Source organism: Corvus moneduloides, chromosome 7, assembly GCF_009650955.1.
Source record: "Corvus moneduloides isolate bCorMon1 chromosome 7, bCorMon1.pri, whole genome shotgun sequence".
Lineage (NCBI taxonomy): Eukaryota > Metazoa > Chordata > Aves > Passeriformes > Corvidae > Corvus > Corvus moneduloides.
This window is the reverse complement of record NC_045482.1, coordinates 26,363,725-26,384,523: the sequence shown is the minus strand read 5'-3', so window position 1 is coordinate 26,384,523 and position 20,799 is coordinate 26,363,725. Positions and strand designations below refer to the sequence as shown.

The following is a 20,799-nucleotide window of genomic DNA, read 5'->3' as shown; positions in this document are numbered from 1 at the left end:
GTCTTTTAAGTTCCTCCTAAGTCTTAGTTTTGTCTGGCTAAATCCTTTATTGACTCTGACTGAAAGCCTTGGTGCTAGGCAGCTATCCTTCCTGTTTAACCTTGTGTCACTTGTGTCACTTGTAACAACAGAAAGTGAAATAATTAAGTCAATTTTTAAAATGTAGACTTTTGCTTTCCAAACTGACTACCCCTTTAAAGATAAGATGTTCCCCTGACACCTCTCTGATATAGTTAGTGCCTAATAGCTAAGCACCATGTCTTTTCTCCACCCTCCTTACTTTTTAAAATGAGGTTTACAGCATGCCAGCAATTTAAACTTCCGCTCTCCGTTGGCAAGTCAGGATGGCTTTGGTGAACAGTCTATTTCTTCTGATTATTCCTTGCCACTGTGAGGGATTATGGCTGAGCACCAGCGGCTTTCGAGCACCAGCGGCTTCCCCCTCCCCATCCCCAAAGACTTGATCCAAACACGCTCTCCTTGCAGATTACAGCGGAATCGCTAATGCAATTTTGGCCTGACTTTGATGCAGCACTCTATTGATGTGGGGTGACGCCGCAGCAAAGCAGCAAGGTTAGACCTCGGCAGTGACTAAGCCGGAGTCCCTGGGCTCAGGTGTGCCTTCCCCCGCCCGTGCGGCTGCGGGGCGGTGCGGGCCCGGCTCCGAGCGCTCCGGCCGCCGGCGTGCACCCCGCCAGGGGAGGGCAGGATGCTTGTTCAACTCAAATTTCGTGTACGCCCCTCGGGAAGATAATCCCGGCCCGTTCAGCTGCTGAGCAGTCGGGTAATCAATCAGTCAGTCAGTCAGGAAATCTGATTTTGGCAAGCATCACCCTCGCCAGACGGGAGGGGGTCCGGGACTGCAACCCCAAGGTCCACCTTCCTCTCCAGGCCGGGGGCGCTAACCAGAGCTCCCCATGTCTCTTCTGGAACCCCTGGGACCACCTCTGACCGCCTCCCGGGAGGGCCAGGCAGGGAGGCTCTGGACCAGCTTTGACAGAAGAGCGGATAGAGCATCAGTCCCGCCCGAGGCTCATCCCCCCTCATGGACGTGAGGCTGAGCCTCGGCAGCGGGGTTGGGGCTCGTCGGGCTGTGTCGGCTCTGTACATGCCAGGATACCATGTATATTTTATGTATGTGTATATAACACATGTATTCATAAGCAAACAAACATCTGAGCCGGGGGATCTTTAAAACGTTCCAGACACAGTGGTACCCAAAGGAGAGGAAAACGGTGGGGGTGGGGGGGGGCGGGGGGGAGGGAAGGGGAAGGCATATTTTAATTTATTTTTTTTTCTCTAGGCATCTGATTTACTCCGTGACTCTGATGCTTATCAACAACGCGCGAAGATTGCAGTAAGGATCCTCCCTGGAAGGCGAGGAGGAGCAACTTCCAGGGGGCTGGGAGGAGGTGGAGTGCAGCGCGGCTCTCGCCTATAAGGAGGTGCCCAGCGAGCGGCTGGTGCTTCCCACCCAGCCGCCGCTCGCAAGGTGAATCGCCGCGGCGGCAGTCGGGGCAGTGGGCTCGCTTCGGGCACTGCCGCTGGCGTCCGGAGCGGCTCCTCCAAGGGCTGCGAGGAGTCCCCCGGCCGGCCCCGGCTTCCCTTCACCCGGAGTGCTTGGATGCTGTATGGAGTAAATGAGCGGTGGCAGAGCGAGCGCACAGAGGCTGAGAGGTGCTCGGAGACCGGGACCAGGGGAGACAGGCGAGCTGCTGGCTTCCCCCTCCGAGGCTGAAGATGGATTCCCGAGCCCTCGGGGGCTTCACTCTGCTGCTCTTCACTTTATGGCATCTGGGATTAACTGCAACAAATTGTGAGTAGCGGGAGTGCAAGGAGTTGCCTCGGGTTGGGGCGGAGGCGGGAGGAGGAGATGGGGAAAAACTCCCGGAAAAAGGGGGTTATTGCGCCATGACCTCTGAGAAACTTAGCCCGGCTCCGCTTTGCTAATGGAGCTCAGAAATACAAAGTTGGGGCCAGATGGAGGGACTGCTCTCCACCGTCCTGCCGGTGTGGACGTGGGAGTGAACGGGAGCCGCTGGAGCCTGCGAGGAGCCACTCGGGGTTTTTTTCCGCACGGTTTGTTGTCCTTTCGCTGGCTGCATCTTTTTGTGGCCGCTGTCGCCCTGCCTCGGCTGCGGGCCACCGACCGGGACGGGGCCGGTGTCGCGTCTCTGCCTGGCGGGGAGGGTCGGTCCTTCCCGCAAGGGCCGGGGAATGCCGTGATTTTGTGGAGGCAGCCTGGCTCCAGCCCGGCGGAGCAGCGCCGGTGGCAGTGAGCGTCTTCTCCTGGCCCGGCGGTACCGTCGGTTCCCTGGGCGCTTCCTACGGGCGCGGCTGGGTCCCGGGGCGTGGTGCTCGCCGTCCCTGCTGCCCCAGCATATCCCGGCTGGGAAATCGCCATTCACTCTTTTTTTTCCCCGGGAGATCCGCTCGTAAGTTCGCCACGTATCTCCGCCGGCCCTGCGGGGTCGGTCCACGCAGGCAGGAGCATCCCCGGCCGCCGGGCTTTGCGGTGCTCCGGCGGGCGGGCAGCGGCGGCGGCTCTACGGGCGCGCTTGGGCGAGCCCGGTGCAGCCGGCTAGCGGCGGTGCTGGCGGATGCTGGAGCCCAGCGCAGGAGGCGATGCTCCGGGGCTGCCCCCGGGGCTGGCGGGGCTGCAGCGGGGCTCCCGGCGCGGCCTCCCCCGCGGCCCGTCGGGCGGAGCGGCGCGGGGCGGCGGGGGCGCGGCGGCCGCCAGAGGGCGCTGTTGCGCCGCCGGCGGCGCTGCCCCGGCCGAGCCCCGCGGTCAGTGCTGTCCGTCCGTCCGTCCGCCCGCCCGCCCCCTCCCTCCCAACAGCGCTGCCCGCCCCGGCCTCTCGCCTCTTTGTTCTCTTCTCCTGTATATGCATTTCCCCCCTCTCTCTTCTGTAATTTTCAGTCAATTAAATCACGGTTAATATGTTTTAATAACGTTCGCGAATACTAAATGGCAGGCGATTTAAGGCTGAGGCTTGCCATTACGGATGCGGCCATAAAGTTAATTCCTAACACTTAAAAAGAAACTCCGCGTTAATGAGTTTTACTATTTCACGGGTGACAGTTTAATTTCACAGTGCCAATAAACATTTCCATTGAATAGGCGCTGCTTCCTAAATATTTAGGAGTCAATCTTAAAGCATGATGATCAATGGTTTTATTATACTGTACAGATTTTACTTATTCATTGAGCAATGAATTAGCATGGAATCAGCTGTAACTGCTTTCCCAGGAGCTGAGTGAGGGAGCCTGTGAATCTGTAATAGCTGCAAGTTCCCTAGAAACCTCGTTAGATTCGCATGTGAAGATCTATGTGTGCTCGCACGGACCTCAATAATTGCACCCAGTATGAAAATTCATCACCTTCTTAAATAAATCATCTCCTTATGTTGGAGCTCAGGGAGGCTGTGCGCTCTTCCTCACTTTTGGGCCAAGAAAGCTTATACGCGGGCTAAAATATTGAAGCAGTATCCAGAAATATATTCAAGTAGCTGTATGAAAGTACTATTGCTTTGAAGGGTTATTGAGCTTCCAGGTACCCAGTAAGCTTTCCAAAAGAAATAACTGAATTCCATATATGAGGAGCTTCAGTGCAGGCGACTGTCAGAAGCTTCTATTTGAAAGCCCAAGTGCAAATGGGAATGGATTGGTTCTGCACCTTCCTTGATTTGAATACTTTGGCTAAAGGAGTTGCGTTCAGATACCAGAACTGGTATGTTCACAATGACTTCAACAGGTCTTCTGGCAGATTTTGTGAACAAGAACAAAACTGGGGACAGTATTTACAGTTGAAAAGGACTGTGCTTGGGGGGGGGAGGAGAATGCAGGTCATTTAATTTTTTTCCTAATATCTGCTATGTCTTTAATCTAACTTGTTTTTTCTCCTTGCTTCTAAATTATAAAACTCTTAAAATGAATTATTCTTTTCTCATTATTTAATTTACTGTAAAATAAAAGTCCTGAGTAAGTAAAAATCTTCTCTGCCACTGAGATATTTGATTCTAATTTTCTTTTTGGTAATAGTTTTTAATTAAAGAAAGAATTGGTGAAGAAACTGCTTTGAAACACAGCTACAGGCTAGGGGTCAGTAGACATCATTAGAAAGATCAGAATTGCCAAATGCTAATAAAACATAAGAAATTCCTCCCACTTTGCGTTTTGCAATATTTTATTAAATTAGGTAAATAGAGTGGCAATAGGATTTCTCCCCAGGATACTAATTACTAGAAAATGAATAAATAGCCATGTACGTAACACTGGAAATGTGTTGCATATGATATCTGGGAGAACTGAAACTTCAACATTTATCAGATAGACAAGGAGACGCAAAGCCTTGCCTGCTATATAACAAATTAGCTGCCCTTTAGCAGCATATTCTGTGATCTGAAAACACTAGTAGCTTTGAGTCTAGAGTTGTTGTTGAGCCTCTTTTTTTTCCTCCTCTCTTTTACATTTTAAAGATGGAAGGAGGGAGCAGTAGTAAAAAAATGAAAGGAGACATGAACTCATGTTTTTCTTAAGCACTTTGCTAAATCAGTTCAGGGCTAGTCTGCAGCTGCAGAAAAGAATTGCAGGAGCCATTAGTGATCTTACACAACACTAAACCGGGTGGATCTTAAAAATGCCCCCTATTGTTATTTTACACCTTATGAACCTTATGCCTCCCCCCTCCCCTCCCCCCCACTTGTATCTGTCTTGACTGACTTTTCACACATGGCCAGAAAGATGTAGCAGATTAAAACACCTCCTGGTCAAGTGGCACCTTCTGACTTCCATTGTGAAAGTTATTCTCAAATTATTACATGTTTCTCTTCCAGAACGCAGCCACCTCTGCTACCCACAGCATCACTAACATTTATTATCCCTCTTCATCAGCGCTTATTAGCTGATCAGGGGACTTTCAAACCTTTCACTTAAACCCAGTCATAAGTGTCAGTCAAAGCTGCAGAAATTCAATGAGTAGTAGAATGAGATCTTCTACAAAAGTTCTTGCAGAAATATATGGCAAATGTATGGGCTGTTACTCTGCAATAGGTTTCCAAGTGGCCTTACAGGACGTCTCTAATAATTCTGTTCAGTTAAAAATAGGCAATGTGTGTCTGGTTTTTTATTTATTTTGAAAAAAATAATACTGAACAAAACATGTATTTTTTTTTTTTTTTGGACAAGGAAATTTTATATATGTAATTTATATATTTATTTTGGGCAACCAGTGTTCACTCTGATTTTAGCCTTCCTTCCTCTGCAGTGATGATAATTGCACAGGAGTCAGACAAGTGTATGTGAAAACTTACCGGAGAAAAATCTGACTCTGGATATTTGAGGCCATCAAGATCAGGAGGATGTATTTGGGATTTGTGTAACAGCACAAATGAGACCTGTTGAGTCAACTGTGGCAAAGGCAAGAGGTCTCTTAAACAGTGAGCCTTCTATCCGTGTGGTCAGAAATGCTAAGTTTTGAAAAGCTCTGCTGAAATAGGTAGAATATTGATCGTAGGTTTGTGGGTCATGTGCTTGCAGGCTGAGTAAGGAGGATCTCTGGCTTTTTCCTCTGGCTCCAGTACTTAAATATTCTTAACAATAGAAAAATATTCAATGCTTTCCTCCTCTTAGTTTCGTATGGGGGAGGGGGAAAACACAAATGTTAGTTTTTTCATGCCTTCAGATGTATCACTGGAGAAATGGTACAAAACAATGAGATTTCCTGAGAGAAAAGCTGTGAATGACCCACAGCTGATCGCTGCCTCCCTTGCATGTCTGTCACTATCTAGCTTTCAATCCCTTTGACTCAATCAGCACTCCTTGGCTGTGAATCAGTCTCAAGATGGTCTTTCCATGGACTACAGTGATCTTTGGATTCGGCATCCACCAGGCAGATGGCATTACCAGCCACAGGAATCCATCCAGGGTTATTATCTCAGCATCCAATGCATTATCGCATTATCTGCTTGGACATTTTCCTTTTCTTTTTTTTTTTTTTAAATTTTTTTTCCCCTCTTAATGTCATGCAAATGTAGCAGATTTTTCCTTATAAATTAACAGCAAGAATGAATTGTTTTCAAATGTGCCTGGTACACTTGAACAAAGTGTAGACTTCAAGTGGAAAATATGGTGACTCTGGGTAGAACAACATATTTGTGAAGCTCCCCCTGCACGTGGCATGTACAGGCTTCTGTCAGCACTCCAGTCCGTGCAGGACTGGTGAAGTTTTTTTAAGCACTGTAATCATTCTTTTACCAGTGGGAAACTGAGAGTGTATATAAACAAGAAATAAATGTACAATCAATGTGAGAATCTGAGTATCTAAAATAAAGCCTTAGGGGTCAACTGAGTTGATCCCATATGGCATGGTTGTGTCCCATTCTCTGTTGTTGATTCATATTCATATTTGCTATATGTAGTAGTTTCTAAATCCATACACTACTCCTCATTTTCTCTTCCCCTCCTTCTCCTTTCTCTGCTACTATTTGAAGCAAGTGGAGTTCGGATATCTGAATACTGAAATGAATAAGAATCTGAAGGCAGTGGGAGTGTGAGGTAGCATTTACTTATTTTTAGCCCCCAAAATGGATTTTCTATAGATGTGGCACCTTCAGCTCTATTGGCAAACTTCAATTACAGTCTTACCTATCCCTTCCTCTGAAAGAGACACGAGAATGGGAGAAACAAAGGACTGAAGGTGTATCTGCCAGCTCACACGTGTCAGGCTTTCTGTCTGTGTAACTCCTTTCCTGTTGCCTGCCAGCTTCCAGAATTCTACCTAGTGTTCCAGGGCTCTCTATACAGGGCACCAGGCAACCTGCTGTGCCTTTTTTTTTTTTTTTTTTTGTAATGAAGAACTCTGCTGTGTTTTTCCACCCTCAGGATTAGGGGAATGATATTCTGGTCCTGTAGCATCCACTTTTTCAGTCTGCTGTGGCCTTACTGATGCAAGCATCATCTCTGTAGGATGTGGTTCTTGCAAGACTCATCTCTTCTGGGTCTATGCAAAAGAGAAAAGAACTGGTAGATCTGCACGAACATTTTCCTTCTGCTGTCAGTAAAGCCTTTAAGAGACACGAATTGCTTTCTTTTTGCTTTTAACTAAGCTTCCTCTACTCAAACCAAGAGAAAGGGGAAGAGAATATGATCATGGTATAATAAAGGTTTAGAATCACAGGCAATTCTTGGAGACTTTGAAGGCATCACTTGCTAAGGCAGGAAGCATCAGCAGATATATTGTCATGTCTGTAGAGTTAGGGAAAAAGAAGTGGGGGGGTGTTTTTTTTTTGTTTGTACTCTGTGCTGGGCTAGTATAATTGATTGTTAATTTCCTTGTATTAATGTTGTCACTGATTTTTTTTTTTTTTTTAAATTGCCTTATGCAGGTTGTCTTGGGCTAGAAATGCCATTTGTTCACTAGATGAGTGTAACTGATGTTTTAAATGATGAAAACAATTCAGCATAGAATTTAGAGGGGATAAAAAAAAGATGCTAAAACATAGATTTATTTATCTTCTAATTATCTGCTCTGTTAAGCAGTTAAAAAAAATAGGTAGTTCATGTGTTTATGGTGATCTAATTGGCCTTCTACACAGATATATTTAGACACATGAAGAAAATATTTAATATTTTAGCTGGTATTTTCTCCAAAAATAAAGGAAAGTAGCTTAGTAAAAGAGAGAGCATGAAGCCATTTGTAAATGTCATGAAGGATCTTGCTCAATCTGTATTCCAGGGGAGGAATCCCATTTTTCTGGCTGTGTTTTTCCTTTGCATGATACTAACTCTTTCTATGCATTCTTACAAACATATGCTGGAACTTGGATAACTTGGTCCATCTCCTACAGAACTCTGTGCTCAGAGATTATCAGTGCAGGTTCAGAGTAAAGCAGTGGAAGTCTGCATGACCCTGCCTATCTACAAATTTGAATGGGTATTAGAGTCCATTCAATTACTATGTTGTATTTTGTAACCTGTGAATTAAAAGCCTGCAGAGTTGATTTTTTTTTTTTTTTTTCTTAATTCACAGTTGTAGTACTTAAACTGAAAATAAGGTACTAAGCTCAAAGTGGTAATGGCAGGTTTTATTTTCCCCAGTGCTTCTCTGTTATAATCAGGACCTCACCAGTCTCCAACCTTGCATTCTCTGGTGCAGCCCCAGAGATCTCAACCTGTATAGTCCTTGAATAACCCAATTACCACAAGTGTGGTGCAGCCAGGACTGCAGAATGTGATCAGTTCATGGACATCTGTAATAATTTTTCTTCTATGGCAGAAGTTGTCTGTGGAAATAATTTTGGAAGAGAGATGCTTGTTCTACTCTTTTTCAGATATTGTATATGAATTTGGAGACTTTTTCCTGGTTGAGAAGAAGGCTTTAGTGTTAGAAAGAAATGTCAAAAAATGAATCACATCACAAAGGCAGAGCTAGGCCCTTAGTCTCTTCTGTATCAGTGGCAGCCCACTCTTTTTCCTCATTTTGCACATGCCAGATCAGAGGGGAGTCAGGCTTGGAATCAGACCCCTGTGTGCTGGTGTGTTGCAAGTAGGAGACAGTTTTTAATGAACGAGAAGATTTTTCCCTCAGTTTGAGTCTGATTGAAACAGACTCTGGATAACAGGAGCTCAACAATCCTGTCATGAATGGAGATTATCTAAGTAACTAAATTTAAAGTAGCATCCAGCATCGCTGTGATTCACGATCTGGAGGTTGTTTCAGCTCCAGGATTGTGCTGGTGTGCTTGTATTGGGACAGGGAAGCCCAGATTCCTGACCATAAGACTGGCTTATCAGTGAGCTGGATGTAGGTCCTGGGGGTTTGCTGGGAAGAGTCTCTGTGACTCTCTCCTTCATAGTCAACATCAGACATGTTACACCAGTGATTAACTTAGAAAATGCCACCACTGTTTCCATGCTGGACAATACAACTCTGAATTTGAGGTTAAGGGGTATTTTTAATGAGCATCACTGTTACATGAACTCGTAAGAGCAGTAACAAGAAAAAGCTAACTTTGTAATTGCTCAGTGAATACCATTCAAGACTATAAAAGGCTTTTAGTAACTGGTGTTAATGTACTCTTTTCCAAACTGTTAATTGCCTGGGATCTGTGATATCTTTATGGCATAAAGAGCAGTGACTTGCAGTGGGACACATGGCATTCTGTTCAGCTTGGTACTTGAAAATACTCAAAAGATATTCAGCAACAACCACAGCAGTGGAAGCTGCACAGAATAACTGGTATCATTGTGAGGAACGTTTCCCTTTTGACATTGGTAATTAGGGTTCAGCACAGAGCCCCAGCACGTGAAACAGAATGGTGTTCAACGCCGTGGCACTGCAGCAGTTGGACTGGGAAGGAAACAAATGTGTTTTCCTTCTCTCTTTTATTGTGTGTATTGAGAAAGATTGAGTGTTGACCCTTAGGAATTCTGGGGCATAAATTTTCTTCTAAAACTATTCAGTGCACTGTGTTGCCAATATAGTAGTAAATAATAGTAATAATTTTCAAATGGGTAGAATCCTCTCTTTGTTCCCAGCTGGACAATAAGGAGTTGATAAATGCTGTACTGCCTGGATAAGAATTGGCTTGTTCCATTTACTGCTCTAAATGGTGAAGCATTGTTCCTGGATGACAATGGTTCTTCACTGATGACAGCTCGTCAGCACTTCAGGAACAGAAACAAATGCCTTGTGATCTATGGCACCAGTGACACATCTGTAGTCATTCCCATAATAGTTCAGTGATGTCTTTATGTTTGGGCATCAATTGCCCCCACTTAAGATGTAGATACTGAGCTGTTGCTCTCCATCATCCTCCTAGGTCGTAAAAGCAACCTGCTGAGCATTAATATATAATTTTCTTCCTTCCCTTCATGCAAATTTGTCGCTGGAGTAGGAGGGGAAATGGCACGTTCTAACTGGACAATATGTGTTGTGTCTATAAAATTATACATAAGGAATGGAGCAGGAGATGGAGTCCAGGGTGGCAGGTAAGGAGAGAAGGTCACAAAGAATGTTCTTCCAGTTTCCTATTACTAGTGGCAGCTTCCTAAGGCACTCAGTGAAGAGGTCTAAATTAATGGTCCAAGTGAGTCATCAGTGAACCGTTAGTGGGAGCACATTCATTTGTAGTAATCAGGATTGATTTATGAATAGGACAAAAGGGACCAAATAAGCTATGAAAATGCATGTTGTAGATGTTTTTTCCCCTGATGAATAATTCATCCTCTTCTAGTATCCATGAAAACAAAAACACTGTGCATGTAAAAACCCATTAAAAAAGTTAATCCCACAAATGGCTGAACACGGAGAAAATCAGCTTTTGTTTTAAAAGGTAGATTTTCTCAAATCTTCTCTAATTTGATTTGCCAGTGGGGCATAATTTAAGTCAAACAAGTTAGCAGCATTACGTGCTATATAAAGGTCTAAATATTTAATAGATTTTGATAAACGCCTGCCCCCCAGGATAAAGAGCTAAGGAATGCTCATTTTCCACAGTGCAGAGGGTAAGCTAAACCCAACAGAAATGGCAAACACAGTGGAGAGGAAGCTTCTGTTCACAGGATATGGTACTCTAAACCTGGCCTTGGGAGAACTTGCAGTGCACCTACGTAATCCTATAAATAATCTGAAATCTAAATAATCCTGTAGGAATGACCTCAGTGAAAATGATGGAGGCTTTTTAGTGACTGTAAAGTCTCATAGTCTCTACATGCCTGTGAAAATGCCTACAGTGAGCCACTCCTAGGCAGAGTACATGCTCTGGAACATGCAGGATGCTGTGTATTCAGATAATCCTGGTGGCCATCTGCCCATCTCCTGCTGGATGGACATGTCAGTGGGAAGGGGAGCATCAGTGCCCCTACAGGGACTGGTGCTCCAGAGGAGCTCAGGTGTTGTGTAAAGCTACATAGGAAGCCTGTGAAAAAATAGAGTATGAACTCGGGTGTATTGGATTCTAGGTGGGCACTTTACCCCTAGGCTGCCTAACCCTTGGTGCACCTCCTATGTCAACACTAAACAGAGCATCACAAAGAAGGCAGAAGCCTTACACAGAAAGAACAGTGCCACTGGATTGCTTCCTAACCGCCCCCAAAAGTTCAGAGGGGTTGGTTTGTGTTGTTTTATTATTTTTTAATTTTGTAGAAAAATAGTTTGCATTTTAATTTTAGAGGAAGAATCTTCTTCAGCAACCCTGAGGAAGATTAAACAGCTCTGGCATTTTTCACAGAGACTGTTTGTTTGGAAAAGAAAATGAAAATTTGATGAATTTCAATCAGATGTAGCTTGCAGCATTCAAATATTTATGGATTATCAAATTCCCTTTTCCCAACTCTGCTTCTTAAGTACAGAGCTCATCTTATATGTAATATTAATTCTCATTATTCTTAGACAGTTATTCACTGAATTCTTGTGCAGGCTCAGTTCATCTAGAATCTGGTCTAAATTTCATGAAAATGAAGGGAATGACTTGTACTTGAATTTCAGATCATCTTTTCTTCAGAAGCCTGTTAATTCAGCATGCAAATCCTTGTTATTGTTCTTCTGCAAAATTATTTTCCTTAAAATCTGCCTGTCAGTGTATGCAATACAAGTTGTGTTTGTATGTGTCAGCAGTGGGAAGAACTGTCCTTTTTCCTGGTGGTTGCTGTTCTTTTGAGCACATCATCTGAGAGTGAGTTGACCTGCTCTACTGTCATACTCTGTGCCACCCCTGTATCCGACTTACTGACAATACAACTAGTTAAAGTTGCCCATCCTTTTGCTCACTTCTTTGTGTTTTTTATCAACGGTGGTTCTGTTTTCTGAACCCTCCTGTTCTGTTGAGTTGAATACACTGCACTGTAATACATAGGATTACACTGTGGTAACAGCATTTTACAATCATTACAGAAAACATGTTAGGTGTTCAGAAAAACTGGTAGTCCAAGGGTATTTCTTCCAGGCAATTACGAGCTCACATTGCTGGTGCTGCTGGGTCCACAGATGAGAAATTTTTCCTAGAAAACACATAGCTAGTTTTTTGTTAGTAACATTAGGTACATGTGCTTGCTAAATTACTAACATTAAACATTTTAACTATAAAATAAAATTTTTTTTTATTTTGCAAATTATAAACTATTTTCCTTTTGAAACCTCCACTTGGTAGCATACCCTATTTCCTGGGGCCTCCTCCAGTGAGACAGCACATGAGTCAAAGCAGTCTCTTTACTGCTTCATTAGGAGCTGGGATTACAAACTCCTTTACACACCCACATTCATAACCAACTGTTTGCAAAAGCCCAGATTGTTTTTCAGACAAGCAGTGGGGATGTACTTTTCATCTGTGCTTTTGCTTAGGAGCTGTGGATGGTCAGACAAGGCCAACCGGTATGAAGGAAGTTGCCTCCTTCAGACCTCAGCAGAAGAGATAGAGAAAAGACCTGCTCGCCAAACACAAGTCATTTTCCACTTAAGCTTGTGTAAGGAGGTGGTGTCAGCTGCCATGACTCATCCCATTTCTCTGCAAATATGTGTTACTTCACTTGCCGTGACAGCCTTGATCCAAACATCACCAGTTGTGCCATTGGGTCCAGGCATTAATGGCTTCTGTGAATTAAATAAGGAAGTCCTGATTTGAAAACCTTTCTCTGATAGCAAGCAGACAGTGAGTCAGAACTATAAGAGAACAGATTTTCCTCCTACCCTCTCCATCTTCCACCCATCCTAACCTTAGCAGCATCTGATTTATAGAGCCTGGGCTTTTTTTCAATTTCATCTAATTAGCACAGGCAGCGGGGTCAGTATTCTAACACCTGACAGACTTTACCAGGGTACACCACAATTACAAGTGCAATTATCTGTTTTTCTGCTGCACTGGAAAATGTAGCATGTGAAAATTAACATAAACCCCTAACTGTTAGGATGAAAGTGTGGGTGTTAGGGAAGAGGCACCTTCTTCAAATATGAAAGGTCTGGGTTTGATGCTTGACTTTTTGAAAGCTTTCCCAGGCATCATTAGGTGATGTGCTTAATTGTTTTGAGTTTGAGTTTACCTGTTCTATCTCATTAGGGCTAAATATCCATGTGTATACAGACTTTCACCTGCCAACAGGAGTTGGAGGAAGTGGTTCCTATGCTAGGCAATAACTTAATATAAACAATAATGCTTCTTTTAAAAGTACCAACTGCATCCATGAATAATGGAGCCTCCAAACTGTTGTGATTGTGCTGGCCTTCTCTAGTGAGGTCAGTATGCAGCAACTTTTACAGGGTCTTTGTGTAAATCTGCAATTATGAAGTCTTCAGTGTGAGAGCTATGGGCTGGTTGGCTGACAACCAGGAAAACAAAACATCTTTTTTGAGCAGTGTGTCCTTCCAGTCATTTCTACCTGGCATGTGGGTAGAACTAACGTGCGTCTCCCTGCAAGAGTGTCTAAGTTTGCACCAAGTTGCTTGCCTGGGTACTAAACTAAAATTGTGTGATGAAAATGATGCATTCATATTAAATTAAAGAATAATATTGATTAAATATAACTATAAAGTACAGTCCTAAGATAGTCAGAAGGCCTGCACAAGAGAAGGGCTATCCATTTTATTTCTTACATTAAGGGAAAATATAATCTTAGCTTAGAGGAAATTCAGAGAAAATCTATAAAGTCGTGTTCAAGCTAAGCTTTGTAAATTTGAAGACAGGCATTTATTTCAGGCAGGGAGAAAAACAGTTCACAGCTGGAAGTGCCTGTTCTTCTCTTCCACAAGATGCACAGAGAAGGGTAATTGATTTAGACTCCTTCAGGACAGGAATGGGTTTTCTGTGTTAGTAAGTGTGAAGCACAAGGTCTTTATCCTAGTGGGGGGATCTCTTTATGCCAGTGATAACAGCAAAGGATCTGCTCTGAAGGCTCCATATGAATGCAAATGTATTTTCTGCTGCTTTGGCAAATTTGTATGTCACTGACTGGTGGCAGTCTCTAATAGTTAGTTTGATGAGAACATCCAGACCTTTGTAATCTGGGACTAGCAAACTAAACCTTCAACTCTCAAGGAATGAGAATTTTTTTGGAATAGTCCTGAACTAAGAAATGGGAAACTCACTAAGCTGGTATTGAAGGTAAGAGTTTAGTAGTTCTTAGATATCCACAATCCATGTATCTGTATTATCTTCAACTAGGAGATAACGGTGATGGAAAAGCCCTCCTCCTTTCTGTGCCTGTAACCTACTTTTGAGGTTGTTTCATGAACATAGGAAAGAAGGCAGGAGTCATTCATGATACTCCAAAGCATTGTGTTAATAATTAAGTCCATATATTTCATTGAGGCTATTCCTGCATGAAGCACAGTACCAAGGAGTCTGAGGCTACTACCAGTGTGTTTGAAGCCAAATGCAGCTATGGGATTATCTCACTCCATGATACTTTTGTCAGAATGATTAAAAACTGCTTCCTGTAGTATTCTTACATGTACTAGCAAGTAAATCTTATGCTTGTACTTAGTGTGTTATGAGTAAATATTGCCTCACTTCATTCACTGAAGTGACCAAGAAGATGAGAGCAAAGTGAAGCAGTCCTCAGTTACACAAATGAACCAGGCTTAGAGTGAATCTGCCTACATTGTCAGAAATCTCCCTTTTTTTTTTTTCTTTGTTGATATATGTTAAGCTTCCCTGGGGGAAGGAAAAGTTTAATTAAAAAGAGATTCTATGAGAATTCAGAATAAGAAGTCATGTCTATTTTTCCTCTGCCAGAGCCATGGAAAAGTGGTGGTTTCTGATGGAACATGTTGAGGTGCAAATAGGAAAGAAATAGGACCACCTCCTTCATGAGTTTGGACGTTCCCTTCTGCACTAAGTACTGCTTTCAACATTCCCCCTCCTGATAGCAAGAGACTCAGCAATGGCTGCATTTCCCCAGCTTTGTTCCTTATTGTTTTTTTCTGGCTAAAGCAGTTGTCAAAGACCCCAGATCTGGCAATATCAAGCTACTTGGGCATTGTGATATCATTTCAGATAAATTAAAAGCTGAGTCTCTCAAATATTGAAATTCTGGTAGAATCAAGTGTGTGAAATCAGCAGGGCAATAGAAAAGACCTTTCTGAAAACAGACAAGCACTGGTATTTTTCAGGTCAGTAAAGGATTTGTATCAGATGGATGTCTTCTAGAAATGGCTGAATAGTTTTTTAAGGTTATTGGTCAGTTTTGATGGAAGAACAAGTGAAAAAGCACTTCAAGAGCTATTTCTAAGAATCTTTGGGGAAATTATCTTCCTTTTTCAGGTCACATTTTCTGTGTCTGATGCTTTGTTTATTTAACATTTAAATACCTGCCTTTGTAGTTTGAAAAGTAAATGGCTACAGAATTTCATTAGGACTATTGAGGTTGTGTTTTACAATATAAACATGTTTCAGTTCAGTCCAGAGGATTTAATTCTTAGCATAACATTTAGAAAAGCAATAACACAGTTAAGCAATGATGAACTGAACTGAGTGCTGTGTGCTCACTGAAGTTAAACGTTCCAGTAAACAGGATGAGAAGCCAGAATGGTTTGAATGGAAGAAAAGGATTTATAATTCCTAATAGACTCTGAATATTGAAAAGTATGTAGAGCTGATGAATGTAAGTTCTCTCTCTTCCCCTTCATTTAAAGGAATTTAACTTATTTTTATTTATTTCCTTGTATCATCTAAATGCTAGTTCCTCCATCTTGAAATCAAATAATGAATGCTCAGCCCTGACAATGAGATATCAAATTCTCAAAAGAGTGCTAAATTCTGGCGACTATTTATTTAGTTCACAATTTGCTATTGTAAATGGAACACTGGAAATTTGATCTTGAATAATACCTCCAGATCATTCTACTGACTTCTGTATGTGCATTTACCTGTATATGACATTTTAACAAAAAAGCTGTAGGTGTGTGCACTATCAGCTATTCATACAAAGCAGGATAATATCTTAGATGTTGCCGCTTTTATAGGAATCCATTCTGTTGCAATTACTAAAATAAAACAAAAAATGAGGTGGTAGATTGAAAGAGTTCCCTGATTAAATGCATCAGTTACAATTTTTACATTATTGCCTTTGTTGTACTCTTTTTTTTCTTTTGAGAAGAGAATAATTTTCTAAGATTGAGTAGCTTCAATATCCTGGTTAATTAGACATTTACAATTTTTTTGAAGATGAGTCATTAGGAATTTGACTTGTATGCAGTCCTTTCCAAGATTTACTCTAATTTGTGACTTGCTGTCATTTCTCATTTAATGATGGTTACTGAGGTCGTGATGCTCTGCATTACCAAGAAAAAGACATTGCAATGAGCTAAAGGAATCTCTGTGATTAAACTTTCCCTGTTTCGCTGTACAATTCGTGCACTGAAGTTTTTCTGTGGTGTCGGGGTGGACTCTGTACTGATTATGTCTGATTTTAAGAATACCAAAGAAGTTGCCTAGAAAGGGACATCATTAGTTACCCTTACACCTTCTGAGCTCTCCACTTAAGAGCCTGCTGCTGTTTGTGATAAGAAGAAAGAGTACATCCAGAAGGACCTTTATGCAGGCTGTGCTCTGATTTCTGTCTCTGCCATTTAGTCAGTTCTCTCACTAGCTTTCAACTTGTCTTCAGTCACGCTGCAAGTGCTTGACCTCTTTTTTTTTCCCCCTTTTTCTTTTCCTCTTGCTTATTCTGCTCAGCCTTCTGATTCAATGACTAATCTGTGTCTCAAAGTCAAAAAAAACAGAGGGTGAGCTGCTTTTTCTCCCATGATCTCTCTAATTCTCACCACTTTTAAGTTCAGGATCACTGTCCTCCCTGTCCTTCAGCCTTACCACTGTAGACGCCTCTGGCTTTCTGCAGTCCAGCCTGTGTCCAGATGTTGTTACTTCTTCCTCAAGATTAAATACATTTCTCTACTCTCTGTGTTACACTGATAGATGCAATCCTGCCTCTCTTCTATTAGAGGTGGTAAATAATGCGGGAAGTATTGTTTTATGGTGAAAGTGTACATAAAGTAGAAAGAAAAGGAAAACTAAGGGTCTTTTAATATAATAATAATAAAACTGAAAAACACTAGCAATACTCCTGATCTCAGGAAAATCACCTTCCAAGCAAAGAGACACAACCCCTGCTAGAAGCAGGAAAACACGTAATTTTATCTGAAACTGCAGATGGGATTTGCGAATGTTCAGGCTGAACGGGCAGCTCAGAGACAGCAGAGTCTGCTTTATCTGCTCCAGCCTAGCACCTCGTCTCTTTATTGCTTATTTGGCACTGGAAAGTCCTTTCTTCCAAGCCATGAGGTCCAAACTTTTGTGGAACCTGGCATGCAAAATTCATTCCCGTTTCCTTTTAATGCTGTTATATTTGCATTCAAGTATAAGTGTGTTTAGTTATATAAACATTCAAAGGTAATTGTCTATGAATATATACAAATATGTACCTAAAAGTAAATAAATAAACAAATGCATATAGGTTATATAGCAGTTTTCAAATGTTCATGCTCAAAAATTATCAAAAGCCTGTGCACAGCTATATAGAATAATAAAATGTGCTTCTCTGGAGATGGGTGAGTTTCTTCACATCTTACCTGCTGCCTCTATATGAAGCAGAGCCCCAGCATTTTTGTAGGATACATTTAGCACCTCATCTGAAAAATAAATCAGATACTAAATTTTGAATTCATGGGATTAGAATGGTTTAAATGGTTTTGCAGTTTAAGGCATAAATATCTAGACATATATCAAGTCTAGATAAGTCTACAGACTTGTCCTCTCTAAAAACTATATGGTTTTTTAATGCAGAAATAAGGGTTGTAAATTACTGCAGCTAGTTAGCCAGCTGGACAACATCATTAAGAGGAAAGCTTTCTGTGTGGTCTTGAGCAAACTACCGACTTATGCCCCACAATCTGCTGGATCTTCTTGCATACCCTACAGAAGTAGTGCTTTAATTTTATTGTTCTCTCCTCAAAAATGCTGAGTCAGTTAAGCTGCAGAATACTTGTAAGGGGATGTTTTCACATATTAAAGATACTCCATTTATTTGATTGGTATTTTTATTGTTCAGTTTATCTTTCAGTGATCTGAACCAAATCCTATCTTATTTTGCACACAGTTTTTATTATTTCAATTTATGTTCTGTTTTAGAGTGGAGTGGGAGGAGAATGGAGTGACCACAACTAACCACTGAAGTTTAAAATTTTCACAAGATAGGAGGACGTGCTTTTTGGTTCTCTGATGTAGCTATCTTGTTTTATAAGATATGCTAGTTTTCTTGGTTTTAAGGTGAAATTGGTTCAAGATAAAATATTTGATGTATTTTATCATATTTATAAGGGCAAATACAAGAATAATATTTCTGATAATGAAGCATAGTTACAAATAGGAAATTGCCTAGAATATAATTAAAGTTAACTATTAAGTAAACAGATAGAAAGTTTGAACTATCATGTTCAAAAATTCATGTAACTTTACTCTTGCATGATGGAAAGTAGTTACTACAGCAGAATAGTGAAAATGCAATATGAAATAAGCAGATTTCCAGGAATATTCATAAGCACACATGTGCCTACACCAACACATTGATCCACTCTACATCAAGGAACAAGCAGGTGCCCTGAAACAGCCCCGTGGATGCCCTGATCCAGGGCCCTTCCATGTGCTGTATCCACAGGTGTATTGGTTGTAAATATCCCATGGCTTGCTTTCCTCATTCTTGTTGGCAAACATGGGGATTAAGTGCAGTGATCCACAACTAACCTTGGCTGTCTCTCATGCTTGCTTTTCTGGCTTTGTACAGTGTCTTATTTTTGATCCCTAATCTTACTAACTTGTGTTCTCCACAGGGAGCTGCAGCAAACTCCTTTCTGCCAATAAGACAAACCCACTTGTGCTATTTTGATTTTGGTTGTAGCATCTGTCTCCAGTGGTTTGTGTACATATGTGTCATCCAGAAAAATACTGGTGCAGGGTGAACTGGGAAATACTTCTCAATTGGTACTGCCTTAAATCTTTTCGTATCACAGTTGTCTTTTAAACATGCCTTTTTGCAGCATTTCTAATATAGCTTTGGTCTTACTTTCCGTCCCATATCATGTGCTTGGCAGATTGACCATGTCAGGGATGACATACAAGATATTTGTCTGTGATGGCAGCTTTTTTGTTTTATTTTTAAACTTCTGGGAAGGAGAAGGCAGCATTGTGGCAGGATTTACAAAACTTTTTCTCTGATAAGTCAGTCAGTCCTCACAGAATAACTCAACTCTGCCTTCTGAATTAGAGAAAACAATCAATATTGAACATGTAATATTTTTCCCCTGTACAATATTTAACTTCTGTTTTCAGTATAAAACTCAAACTAAGACTTCAATGTCTCTTTGAGACTTGAGGGATGGGGTCTAGGAAGTGTTCAAGTGTGTAAAGGTTTAGAAATGAGAGGTATTACTCCATGGGTTCTAGTTTGAGTCCATGACTGTAGCTGGAGCTACCCAGAGAACGATGGGTCTCAAAGCACTGTTTACCTTGGTAGAACACTGAGGAGAAGGGTGCAGTTTTCAGTGAAGGTTAAATTTTGTTTAAAAATGAAGTGTGGATTTTTTGTAACTCTATGTTGAGAATTCTCAGAGGTTATCTGAGACATGAAGAAGGAAGAGTTTTAAATCCCCTTTTACCATTTCATAGGGACTTGGACTCCAAAAGCCATTAACAGAGGGAAAGTATGCAGAGAAGAAACTGCAGAGCAATAATGATTTATGCTGTGCACAGAATCTCACTGGAGAAATGGGCTAAGAATGTTTCAAAGTGTTTCTATATGCAGAGGCTCGACAGTTGGAATGAAAAGTTTTGCTACTCAGAAATGAGTTTGATTTGTTAATAAAAAGGAGGCTTCTCATTCAGTTTTATTATTAGTCAAAGAGACAAACCGTTCTACCCCCTTTATTTCCCTGCTTTTTCTCCCTCCCCCTGTTTCATTTCTTACCTTTGTAATTTTTTCAGAGCTGGAGTAGTTTAGAAAGAAAATGAGTCCCTCCATTTGGACGGAGAGAAAGAAAGAAGCAGGAAGGAAAGACTTGATAATTGTTTTTCTCTCCAAAACCTGTTTCCATTTTTCTAACATAAAAATGAAATTTCAATGCAAATGGAAAAGTATGATTCAAAAACTTGGGGACATGTATCAGACATTTTTCTTGCTCTTTTCTTTAACAGTTCTTTTATTGTCTCGGTAACGCACCCTGCTAGGGATCTCTGCCATTTAGCCTGCAGTGGGCTCAACCCCCTTTTATCAGATAGTGGTTTCAATCTTGTATCACCAAAGTGGCTGGAGACTTGTCAGCATAATTTTAACAGGCTGACTTGATCAGGTGACGCTATAAAGATTCCTATTGCTGCTCTACATTATCTTTCATGTCTTGCAATTTGTGCTATTCATACAAATTGCTCCCAATGATGGTATTCAAAGCCAAATTTAAACATACTACTAAACCATGGGAACATAGCACATAACAAGCCACAGTGAAATCCAAGAAGTATTGGATCTTATTATCGTCTCTGGCTCAGAAATACCTAATGAATGGTAAATGCAGTTCACTTCAGCTAATGTTGAATAATTAGCTCAGAAACAATGATGAAAGAGAGCTGGTCTGATGAAAGGGTGGTAGCACAGTAAGTGAGGAGTAAATGTGGGAGTTATTAAAGGCACGTCTCCTAAAACTCTGAAGCAACAATTTAGGCTTACAGCAAAGGAACAGCATAGGCAAAAGAAATATGTAGCCAGAGAAAAACAAGCCATTGGATAGAGGATGTTTACTTGGACTGCTGCATGGTGAAC

General features: G+C 41.7%; 1 protein-coding gene across 1 annotated transcript in view; it reads left to right on the top strand.

Moving 5' to 3' along the window:
• The first annotated feature begins 1,364 nt into the window (after window positions 1-1,364).
• Window positions 1,365-20,799, top strand: part of CNTNAP5 (contactin associated protein family member 5) — a 279,817-nt gene continuing 260,382 nt past the window's right edge. Inside the window, exon 1 of the mRNA XM_032113776.1 lies at window positions 1,365-1,816. Within this exon, the coding sequence (XP_031969667.1) occupies window positions 1,741-1,816 (76 nt within the window). The 5' untranslated portion in view covers window positions 1,365-1,740. The remainder of the gene's footprint in view (window positions 1,817-20,799) is intronic.